The sequence below is a fragment of the Panthera onca genome, chromosome B4 (genome assembly GCF_046562875.1).
Source record: "Panthera onca isolate mPanOnc1 chromosome B4, mPanOnc1 haplotype 2, whole genome shotgun sequence".
NCBI lineage: Eukaryota > Metazoa > Chordata > Mammalia > Carnivora > Felidae > Panthera > Panthera onca.
In genome coordinates, this window is record NC_138345.1 from 140,885,159 (window position 1) to 140,897,871 (window position 12,713).

General features: G+C 46.2%; 1 protein-coding gene across 8 annotated transcripts in view; it reads right to left on the minus strand.

The window, feature by feature from the left end:
* The window catches only part of TTLL8 (tubulin tyrosine ligase like 8), a 78,956-nt gene that overhangs the window by 49,596 nt on the left and 16,647 nt on the right, over positions 1-12,713 (minus strand). For 7 of the 8 annotated variants that reach the window (XM_060656056.3, XM_078449271.2, XM_060656052.3 and 4 more), the window contains 2 exons: positions 12,457-12,564; positions 6,346-6,532 (listed from right to left, as the gene is read on the minus strand). In XM_060656056.3, coding sequence (XP_060512039.2) covers positions 6,346-6,532; positions 12,457-12,564 — 295 coding nt within the window. The remainder of the gene's footprint in view (positions 1-6,345; positions 6,533-12,456; positions 12,565-12,713) is intronic. The other variant, XM_060656053.3, reaches the window with a different exon arrangement.

The following is a 12,713-nucleotide window of genomic DNA, read 5'->3' on the forward strand; positions in this document are numbered from 1 at the left end:
GAACGTAAGGATGGTTCGACATGTGAAAACTGATTGAGTTAATATATCAACTTAACAGGAGAAGGGGAGGGGCACCTGAGTGGCTTAATTGGTTGAGCGCCTGACTCTTGAATTCGGCTCAGGTCATGATCCCAGGGTTGTGGGACTGAGCCCCACACTGGGCTCTGTGCTGAGTGTAGAGCCTGCTTAAGATTCTCTTGCTCTCTCTCCTCCTCTACCCCACCCTGCTTGTACACTCTCTCTCTAAAAATAAAATAAAATAAAATAAAATAAAGTAAAATAAAATAAAATAATTAAAAAACAGGCGAAGGGAAAAAACCTACATGATCATGTTGATGCAGAAAAAGTATTTGACAAAATTTAACAACCTTTCCTAATAAAAACACTCAACAAACTAGGAATAGAAGGAAACTACCTCAATGTAGTAAAGGCTGTGTATGAAAACGTCAGCAATCATTATCCTCAGTGGTGACAGACTGGAAGCTTTCCTTTAAGACTGAGAATAGGACAAGAATGCCTACTTTCAACATTCAACACACTGATGGAAGTGTTAGCAAGAGCAGTCAGGCAAGGAAAAGAAATAAATGGCATTCAAACAGGACAAGGAGAAGTAAAATGACCTGTTTGTAGATGATATGATTGTATATGCAGAAAATCCTAAAAAGTCCACCACAAAAAAACCCTGTTACAGCTAATAAATGAAATGCAAAGTAGTAAGATACAACGTCAACAGCAACAACGCAATCAGTTGTGTATCTATACACTAGCAAGGAACAATCTGGAAAGGAAAAAAGGAAACTATGTAAACAATTCCACTTATAACCACATCAAGAAGAATAACACACGGTGTGTAGGAACCAACCAAGGAAGTGAAAGGCACAACGAAAACAAAAAATTGCTGGAAGACTTGAAAGAAGACAGAAATAAATGGAAACACATCCATGTTTATGGATTAAAAGATTTAATTTTGTTTAAGGTGTTAACAGTTTCCAAAATGATCTACAAATTCCATACAATATCAAAATACCAGTGGTATTTTTCACAGAAATAAAAAAAAAAAACCCATCCTAAAATTCAAACAGAATCTCAAGGGACCCAAATAGCCAAAAATAATCTTGAAACAGAAGAGCAAATGTGGGTGACACACACTTTTTGATATCAAAACTTACTACAAAGCTACAGGAATCAAGATAGTGTGTTACTAGCATAAAGACAGACATAAGACCAATGAAATAGAACAGAGAGCCCAGTGACAGGGGAGCCAAGACTATTCAACGGGGAAGGGACAGACTCTTCAACGATGGTGCTGGGAAAACTGGATATCCAGGTGCAAAAGAATGAATTTGGGCCCTTACCTAAAACCATATGAAAAAATTAATTCAAAATGGATCAAAGACCTAAATGTAAGATTAAAAAAAACTATGAAAGTCTTAGAAAAAAACGCAGGGCAAAATCTTCAAAACATTGAATTTCACAGTGATTTCTCTGACATCATTTGACAGCAGTTTCTATGACAGCAAAGCACAGGCGACGACGAGAGAAAAAACAGACAAATTGGACCTCATGAAAAGTTTTAAATGTGTGCATTAAAGATATGATCAACAGAATAAAAAGGCAACCCATGAAATGAAAGTGTTTGCAAGTCATGTATCTGATAGGGGCTATTAGATGCATCTCTGTATGTCCATAACAGAGAACTCAACAACTAAACAAACTGATTCACAAATGGGCAAAGGGCTTGAACAGACACTTCTCCAAAGAAGACCTACAAATGGCCAATAAGAGGGGCACCCGGGTGGCTCAGTCTGTTGAGCGTCCGACTTCGGCTCAGGTCATGATCTCGTGGTTTGTGAGTTCGAGCCCCGCGTTGGGCTCTGTGCTGACAGCTCGGAGTCTGGAGCCTGCTTCAGATTCTGTGTCTCCCTCTCTCTCTGCCCCTCCCCCTCTCTCTGTCTCTCAAAATAAGTAACTAAACATAAAAAAAATTAGTCAGTGGGGGTGCCTGAGTGGTTCAGCCCGGGGAGTGTCTGACTTTGGCTCAGGTCATGATCTGACGGTTCGTGGGTTCAAGCCCCGCGTCGGGCTCTGTGCTGATGGCTTGGAGCCTGGAGCTGCTTTGGATTCTGTGTCTCCCTCTCTCTCTGCCCCTCCTCTGCTCATGCTCTCTCTCTGTCTCTCCAAAACAAATAAGCATTTAAAAAACAACAATCATGGGGCTTTCCATTCCTTTCTGCGATTATGTGATTCTGAGATGATTTCTTTCAGGGTGACAAAATTCCTTTAATATTTGTTACAGTCATGTTCTGCTGCTGAAGAACCCTCCGGTTTTAGGTGTAGAGTTGTAGCGGCAGCTCCCCACTCCCCCACCCCCGCCCCTCCCCCCAGCACTCTGGAGATGATATTCCATCGTCTTTGAGCGTTCATGGTTTCTGTTGAAAATTAGCTGTCGCCCTCAGTCTTACCACCGCTGCTCTGAAACACTGATTTTATCCCCTCAAGCTGCCTTTTAAGATGTCTTTTGTTTCTTTTTTCTTTTTTTAGAAGTCTGACTTTACGGTGCCTCAATGTGGTTTTCTTTGTATGTCCTCTGCCTAGAGTTTTCAGAGTTTTTCAATCTGTGTGTTGGGGTCTTTTATCAATTTGGAAAAGTTCTCAGCCATTATCTTCAACTGTTCCTTCTGTAACGAGGAAAAGGTCCGACCACAGGAAGACAAAACAGTCCTGAGTTGGATGTAGTGAATAATCACACAGCTAAAAGCAGAAATGCAAGAACATCAAACGTATTTGGAGATTTTAATTCTGTTCTCTCAGTAACTCAGAGAACAAGCAGGCAACATTATCAGCGAAGATACAGATTTTAGAAACTTGACTCAATTGACTTTTCAGAACACACTACTAGTCCTCAAGTCTGCATGAGAGGTTTGCTAAAACACATCACATGCTGGGCCAAAAGCAAGTTTCAACAAAACTCATGTTTCTCCTTCTTCTAAGTGATGGGCCCGAGGCCACACTTCAATAGAACTAGGGTTTGAATTCAGGCCTACTGCCCCGGAAACCCATGTCCATTTAATTATGCTAATGGCCTCTCATGTTTATTGTTTATCAGTGGTGGATGTCTGTATATAGAAAACAGAACATTGATCTTTATCCCTTACCATACACAAAACTTAAGATTAATTAATCGTAAAAGGCTAAAAGTGAAAGAAAAAACACTAAAGCATCTAGAAGAACTCAGAGGAGAACATTTTCATGACATTGGATAAGTAAAGGTTTCTTAAACAGGACTCTTAAAAGCCCTACCATAATAGAAAAACTCAAAACACTGGGCTTCATAAAAAAAAAAAAAAAAAAAAAAAATCATTGAGAGGTAAAAAGACAAGGCATACACTAAGAGGGGGTATTCTTTTTTTATATAGTATAGTTAATCAATCTTTATTTTATTTATTTATCTTAATGTTTAGTTTTGAGAGAGAGAGAGAGAGACAAAACATGACATGAGTCGGGGTGGGGCAGAGACAGAAGGAGACACAGACTCCAAAGCAGGCTCCAGACTGAGCTGTCAGCACAGAGCCCGACGCAGGGCTTGAACCCATGAACTGTGAGATCATGACCTGAGCCAAAGTCAGATGCTCAACTGACTGAGACACCCAGGCACCCTGGGAGAGTATTCTTTATTTTATTTTGTTTTTTTTATTTTTTTAAATATGAAATTTATTGTCAAATTGGTTTCCCATACAACACCCAGTGCTCATCCCAAAAGGTGCCCTCCTCAATACCCATCACCCACCCTCCCCTCCTTCCCACCCCCCAACAATCCCTGAAAGGGTATTCTTCATGCACATATCCAACAAAGGACTCAATGAGGAATGCTTAGAGTACTCTTAGAAATCCATTTAAAGATGTGACGACCACGCTTGAGGCCAGGAAAATGGAAGCAAAAATAAACTACTGGGACCACATCAAATAAAAAGCTCCTGCACAGTGAAGGAAACCACCAAAAAAACTAAAAGGCAACCTTTGGAATGGGAGAAGGTATTTGCAAGTGACATATCCAATAAAGGATCCATATCCAAAATATATAAAGAAATTATACAACTCAACACCCAAAAAAACAAATAATCCAATTTAAAAATGGGCAGAAGACATGAACAGACATTTCCCCATAGAAGACACCCAGATGGCCAACAGACACATGAAAAGATGCTCCACATCACTCATCATGGCGGAAATACAAACCAAAACCATGATGGGATACCACCTCACACCTGTCAGAATAGCTACAAGAAGTAACAGGTGTTGGTGAGGATGTGGAGAAAGGGGAACCACCTTGCACTGCCGGCGGGAACGTAACCTGGCGAAGCCACTCTGGAAAACAGTGTGGAGGTTCCTCCGAAAGTTAAAAATGGTAATTGCACTACTGAGTATTTACCCAAGGAATACAAAAACACTAATGCGAAAGGATACGTGCATCCCTATGTTTACTGCAGCATTTTCTACAATAGCCAAATTATGGAAACAGCCCAAGTGTTCATTGACAGATGAGTGGATAAAGAAGATGCTGTATGTATACATATACACGGTGGAATACTACTCAGTGATGAAAAAGAATGAAATCTCGCCATTTGCGATAACATGGATGGAGCTAGAGAGTATAATGCTAAGCAAAATAAGTCAGAAAAAGACAAATACCACGTGATTTCACTCAACAAACAAAACAAATGAGCAAAGGGGAAAAAATGAGGGAAACAAACCAAGAAACAGACTCAACTACAGAGAAGACACCGATGGTCACCGGAGAGGAGGCGGGGGATGGGAGAAACAGGTGATCAGGATTAAGGGGTGCACCTGTTGGGCTGAGCGCTGGGTGACGGATAGAAGCGTTGAGTCACCAGATTGCCCACCTGAACTAATATCACACTGTATGCCAACTATACTGGACTTTAAAAAGGACACAGAGAACATTTTAAAAAGACTGCCAAGCTAATAGGAAAGTGACAGTGATAATACAAACATTAACAACGACAAGAAAATAATCAATAAAAATTGTTTAATTAATACGATTTAAAAAGACACAACCAACCTGATTTTCAAATACACGAGAGACGCGGACAAGCACCTCCCAAAAGAAGATACTCAAATGACTGACAAGCATCTGAAGCGATATCCAACCGCCCGGTCGTCAGAGGAGTGCAAGCGAAGAACAAGAAGAGAGAACTGAAAAGACTCGTGGTGACAAGGCTGCCTGCCACGTGCAGGAAGCGTAGCCCACGTTCAATGCTGCTGGCATCTGGATACGTGGAACCACTCTGGAAAATGTTCAAACACCGGGGGTAACCCAGCTGCTCACCCACGTCAGGAGGGAAAGTTCTGTGCCCTGTGGGTAGCAGAAAACCCGGCTGCGCGCACAGTGTGGATGAACCCCACAGATTCCGTGTCAAGCGAAAGTCACAAAGCAGAGAGCACAGCCTGCGTGAGTCCGTGACCGTGAAATCCCGCAACGAAACTGGTTACGGCGGTAGCAGTCGGGAGCGACCTCTGTGGGGTCTCTGCCTGGGAAGGTGCCTAGGGGGCCTGATGGGGGCTGCAAATGGTTTTCATCCCGAGCTGGGTGGTGGTCTCGCCGGGTGGGTACACGTGCAGAAGTACATCCGGCTGGACAGACAGCAGCACACGCAGCTGTACTCGATCCAAAGGAAAAGAAGATACTCGACTGATCCAAAAGAAGTAAAGAAGGAAGGAAAGAACAACAGTGTCCCTGGGGTGGTGGGGGCGGGGGGCTCTGGGCAGACCCTCCTCACAGTCCTGCTCCTGCTGCAGGGGCGCCTGGGTCACCTCTGCCCCAGCTCCTCTGTTGGCCGCTGTTCAGGGGGTGCTGGGTCTCCGCCCGCCCCCCCGGGAAGGACTCGGCCTTCCCTTCGGGAGACGGGGAGGAGAGCCAAGCTCGGCCTCTGGATTCCCATGTGGCAGGGAGCCCTGAAGGCCGTGGAGAGTCAGCTGGGCTGGGCCGAGCAAGCGTTCTGCTCTGTCCAGAGCCCACTCGTGGGGTTCAAATGAGGTAAAAGACAAGAACCGTGTGGAAGATGCTTTAGGCGACGTTACCCAAAGGAGCCCCCGAGGGAGTGTCATCCTTTTATGAGCCAACAGGGACTTGGTGGGATCTGCGTACCCCAGCACCCTGACAGGAGCCCCAACCCCGGACAGGCGCTCCAGGTGTCCCAGGGCGGGACTTCCCTGGACAGCTCCTGAAGCCCCCGCCCCCCCCAGACACCCCCGCCCCCCCCCCGTGTAGGTGAGCCTTGCTGCCCAGCGCTTCTTGCTGAACGGGGGACACGGGGCGCGTCTTACTCAACGAGGGAGTAGTATTGCTGCGTCAGGTCCTTCCACTCGTCCTCCGTGAGGTCCTGGGCGGCGTCCTTGGAGACGTCGATGTCCTCGTGCTCCAGCTGACCCAGGTAGGCCTGGCACACCTTGCATGCGGTGTCCACGAGCTCCCCCGAGAGGCCCACGGGCTTGGATTCCGCATTCTCGGGAACTGAAACCCAAACACAGGCTCGTGGAGGGGGGACCACCTGGGGCACCGGACACAGGCCGCCCCAGCCCGGCCAACCTGGGCACCACGCCTGCGTCTGGCCTTCCCGCTGCTCTGCCCTCCGGCCACACTCACTCAGCACCCACGAACGCGACACTACTTCCTGACTTGCTACAAAAGCCCGGCTTTCCTGAGCCCGCGCTGGTGGGCCGGTAAGTACTTGGTGAGCAGTCCTGCCTGACGCCCACGAGCCACTGTGAGCTTACCCACTCTTACCCAGCATCTCACTCTCCTGGAACCCCAGAGTCAAGCTGGACCCCTGGGTCTCAGGAAGCATGGGGAGCTCCCCCGGCAAGGCGAAAGCGACCCTCGAGAGGCCGAGCTCCCACGCGAGGCAGCCCGGGCCTGGGCCCCCCCACCCCCAAGCCACTGAGGGAGAGGGAGCTCACAGCCAGCACCTGTCTGCGCGCACTTACGGGGAAGGAGCCTGAAGAAAGGTAAACCCAGGGACCAGGAGGCTTGTTGGGATGAAAACAACTCCACAAACTGGGGCAGGGTGGGCATGGGGGTCAGGCCCTGCATGGGCCAAGGCCTCACAGACCCGGGCAGTGCTGGGCCCGGGAGAAAGAGCTGCATTCACACGGCTGTTGTAGACATTACAATGTGCGTTTTTAACCTGTATTGTGGTGAAATTCACAGAACATAAAAATAACCATTTTCAAGGGGAAAACTGCACTTCTGTTTTCTGATCAGGCACACAAGGGACCTGGAAGTTGTCAACCTGGCCTGACAACAAGTAAAAAGAATCAACAACTCTTCTTTGCTGCTTCAGAGCTGAGGTCGCCGGACAAACCATCGTCCCCGAAATTTGCAGAGACAGTCAGGTGGATACAGCGAACCGCACCTCACCAGGTCAGAACCCCCCAGACGCCAACACCCGGACAGGAAACCTGAACCGTAATTGATGAAGGCTCCGTGTGGACAGATCTGAGGGTTAAAAGTTCCAGGACAGTCTGGCTCAGGGGGCCCCCATGCTTTCGTCAGTCTTACCTCTGGCAACTTGACCTGGTTTTCACAGTGAGTATGGGAGAGAAATCCCCTCCTGCTTCTGGCAAGGAAAGGGAAAAGGGACCATCTTGCAAATTGCCAGAGCATTCTGTTCTTCAGGAGGCCCGCCCTCAGGAGAAAGAGTTGCCCAGAGCCTGACCTGCTGGGAGAAGGCAAAGACCCACCTCCGGCCCCCGCTAGCCCTCTGTCCCGCCAAAGGGGGTAAAAACTGAGAAGCACAGTGACGTTCATAGTCCGGGGGCACAGGTTCACTAAAGACTGAGACCTAATCATAAGATTATAGAACACTCTTTCAGACAAAATTTTTTAAAAAAATTGAGGAAATTTTTTTTGCCAGTAGACCTGCCGAGAAATGTCAAGTTTTTCAAAGAGAAGGAAAATAACATAGGTCGGTTCCACAAGAAAGGAAGAGTGTTAGGAAAGGAATGAATGAAGGTAAAGTACAAACTTTTACTTTTCTTATTCTTGATATTTTATTTTTCTTATTCTTATTTTTAATAAAAATATTTTTATTATTCTTGGGGTGCCTGGGTGGCTCAGTCACTTAAGCGTCAGACTCGATTTCGGCTCAGGTCATGATCCCATGCTCATGGGACAGATCCCCGCATCAGGCTCTGCACTGAAGGTGAGGAGCCTGCTTCAGATTCTGTCTCTCCCCATCTCTCTGCTCCTCCCCTGCTCGCTCTCTGTCTCTCTCCCTCAAAATAAGTACATTTTTTTAAAAAAGAGAAGACATCATTATAGATCTCATGGACATTGAAAAGATAGTAAAGAAATACGATGAACTCTCTGCACACAAATTTGATAATCTAGATGAAATGGACCAATTTATTGAAAGACACGACCTGTCAAAATTCACACAAAAAGAAATAGATGATCTGCAGAGACCTATATCTATTAAATAAACTGAATCAGCAATTAATAACCTTCTAAAACAGAAAGCACCAGGTCCAAATGGGTTCACTGGTGAATTCTACCATTTAAAGAAGAAATTATAGCAATTTTCCACAATCTCAGTAGATAGAAACAGGGAATACTTCCTTCCTTGTTCTATGAAGCCAGCATTACCCTATCACCAAAACCAGAGAAAGACATGAGAAAAGAAAACTAAAGACTAAAATCTCTCACGAATAATAATACAGAAATCCTCACTAAAATATTAGCAAGTCAAATCCACAATGTATAAAAAGAATTATACACCATAATCAAATCTTATTTGATAATCAAATAAGATTTATCTTAGGTATGCAAAACTGGTTCAACATTTGAAAATCAATTAATGTAATCTATTACACATCAAAAGGCTAAAGAAGAAAAATTACGTGATCGTATCGATACAGAAAAACATTTGACAAAATTCAACTCACATTCATGATAGAAGCTCTCAGCAAGCTAGGAATAGAGAGGAACTTCCTCAACTTGATAAAGAATATATACAAAAACCCCCTATAGCTAACATTATACTTAATGGTGAGATATGAGAAATTTACACTCTAAAATCAAGTGCAAGGCAGGGACCTCCTCCCTCTCACCACTGTTTTTCCAACATCATACTGGAAATCCTAGCTAATGCAATGAGACAAGAAAATAAGAGGCACACAAATTGAGCAGGAAATAAAACTGTCTTTATTCATAGATAACATGATTATCTATGTAGAAAATCTGAAAGAATTGACAAAAAACTCCTAGAACTAATAAGTGATTAATCACTTTCCCACATACCAGAAATGAATTATTGGAATTTGAAATTAAAAACACAACACCATTTACATTAGCACCCAAAAACTTAAATATATATATAAATAAATAAATCTAACAAAATACGTTCAAGATCTATATGAGGAAAACTACAAAACTCTGATAAATGAAATCAAAGAAGAATGAAATTAATAGTGAGATATCCCATGTTCACGAATAGGAAAGATTTATTGTCAAGATGTCAGTTCTTGGGGTGCCTGGGTGGCTTGGTTAGTTGAGCATCAGACTTTTGATTTCAGTTCAGGTCATAATCTCACAGTTTGTGGGATCAGACCCCGTGTCGGGCTCCATGCTGACAGCATAAAGCCTGCTTGGCATTCTCTCTCTCTCCCCTCTCTCTGCCCCTCCTCCCCTTGTACTGTCTTTGTCTCTCTCAAAATAAATAAACTTAAAAAAAAAAGATGTCAGTTCTTCCCTACTCAGCCTATAAATTCAATGCAATCCCAATCAAAATCCCACAAGGCAGCTTATGGATACTGACAAGTTGATTCTAAAATTTACATGGAGAGGCAAAGGATACAGAATAGCCAACCCAATATTGAAGGAGAAGGATAAATTGGAGAATTGATACTATTCAACTTCAAGTCTTACCACAAGTCTATGTAATCGAGATAGTGTGGTACTGGTGAAATAACTGACAAATAGATCCCTGGACCCGAATAAAGAGCCCAGAAATAGACCCACAAAAATATGGTCAACTGATTCATGACAAAGGCGCAAAGGCTATACAACAGAAAAAAAGTGGTCTTTTCAACAAATCATGCTGAAACAGGTGCAAAAAAATGCACACAAAAAAGCATTTAGATACAGATTTTACACCCTTCATAGAAATTAACTCAAAATGGATCATACACCCAAGTGTGAAACACGAAAGTACAGAACTCCTAGAAGACAGCATGGGAAACCACCAAGATGAACCTGGGTGCAGCGATAAGTTTTTAGACACATTCCCAAAGGCACAGTCTATGAAAGAAATACTTGATAAGCTGGACTCGATACTGTCAGGAGGATGAGAAGATAAGTCATGGACTTGGAGAAAATATTTGCAAAAGACACATCTGGTAAAGGGCTGTTATCCGAAATACACACACACACACACACACACACACACACACACACACACACACATCACACACACAAAACCCCTCTTAAACCTCAACCATAAATATTTTCAAATGGTAGGGAAGCTGAACAGATTTCTCATCAAAGACTATATTTACAGATGGCAAAGAAGTATATTAAAAGATACACAGGGCGCCTGGGTGGCTCAGTCAGTTGAGAGTCTGACTCTTGATTTCAGCTCAGGTCATGATCCCAGGGTCGTGGGCTAGAGCCCCACATCAGGCTCCACACGGAGCATGGAGCCTGCTTAAGATTCTCTCTCTCTCCCTCTGCCCATCTTTCCTGCTTTCTCTCTCTAAGAAATAAAAAACTTTAAAAAAAAAATTCTCTCTCTCTCTCTCTCTCCCTCTGTCCCTCTCCCCAATTCACACACTCTCTAAAAACATATAAATAAATAAGTAAACAAATGAATAAGTAAATAAATAAAAATAGTGTATTTTAAAAAGCAAAAAAAGATGCTCAATGCCACGTGTCATTGGGGAACTTTACGTGAAAACAACAAGGGACACTACACACCTGCCACAACGGCCCAAATCCGGACCACGGACGCCACGCGCGCTGGGAGGACGCGAAGCACTCATTGCTGGTGGGGTGCAAAATGGTGTGGCCACTGTGGAGGACAGCTTGGTGGTGTCTTCCCAAACTAAGCACACTCTTTTTTTTTTTTTTTTTTAATTTTTTTTTTAACGTTTATTTGTTTTTGAGACAGAGAGAGAGAGCATGAACGGGGGAGGGTCAGAGACAGAGGGAGACACAGAATCCGAAGTAGCTCTAGGTTTTGAGCTGTCAGCACAGAGCCCGACGCGGGGCTCGAACCCACGGACCGCGAGATCATGACCTGAGCCGAAGTCGGACGCTTCACCGACTGAGCCACCCAGGCGCCCCAAAGCACACTCTTACCATCGTGTCCAGCGATTAGGCTCTGTGGTATTTAGCCAAACGAGTTGAAAACTTACGGTTGTACAAAAACCTGCACTCAGATCATAACTGCCCAAACTTGGAAGCAGCCAACATGCCCTTCAGTAGGTGATGGAGAAGTCAGCCACACGGTGGGCCATCCACACAATGGAGTGTGATGTGGCACTAAAAGGAAATGAGCTACCAAGCCATGATGCAGTTGGAGGGACCTTAGCTGCACATCACTGAGGGAAAGAGGCCAGAAAAGGCCACGTCTGGGGGCGCCCGGGGGGCTCAGTCGTTAAGCGTCCAGCTCTGGATTTCAGCTCGGGTCATGATCTCACGGTTTGAGCGTTCGAGCCCCACGGCGGGCTCTGTGCTGACAGCGTGGAGCCCGCTTGGGATTCTCTCTCCCTCTCCGTCTGCCCTCCCCCACTCTCCGTCTCCTCCTCCTCCCCTGCTCATGTGGGAGCCCCCTCTCTCTCTGTCTCTCTCAAAATAAGTAAATAAACTTAAAAAGGAAAAGAAAAGGAAGGCTACATATGTAGGCTTTCAGCCATAGGACATCTGCAAAAGGCGGAATGACGGCGACAGCGAAAGGACCAGTGGTGGCCAGGGGCGGGGCCAGGAGCCCGTCCCCAGGCGGGGACGTCAGGGCACCGGAAGCACTTTGTCTGGTACGTGACGGCGGCCCGCGCCCTGACGCAGCTGTCCCAACCCACCCCGCGTGCAAGACCGCAGCTCGCTACAAACGCCGTGAGAACGACGTGTCCACACCGGGGCATCTGTCACAGCAAAGGCACCAGCCGGTGGGGACGCTGACGGCGGAGGGAGCTCTGGGGGCCCATGGGAAATCCCTCCACCTTCTGCGCAAGTGCGCTGCGAACCGAAAGCTGCTTTATCAAAATCAACAACAACAACTTCTTTGGGTTTCGTAGGCCTAACGCCACGGTGGCTCTGCACCACGTGGGAAAGCCACCCCCGTCTCCCTCTTCTGCAGGGAGGGAGGACGCCTGGACGCACGGCCCGCTGCCCCTCCTGCACCGTTCTCCCCGCACGGTGCAGCCTCGGGCCCCACACACCTTTCTTGCTGCCGGGGCCGCGGTCGCCGGCCTCCCCGCTGCTGCCGCACTTGTGGTGCCTGACCACCCACTTGAGGATGCTGGAGGCCACCGTCCGCCGGAAGTCGTCTGAAAGGACACCCAGGCCTCGCCCCCTCTCCGGCCGGGGACCAGGGACCTCGGCCAGCACCAGCTGTCCTCGGCCCAGGCGCCCCACAGGCCTCACCTCCCCCTCGCTGCCTTCGAGGGGGCCGTTCCCTCTACCCCGGCCCCTCGTG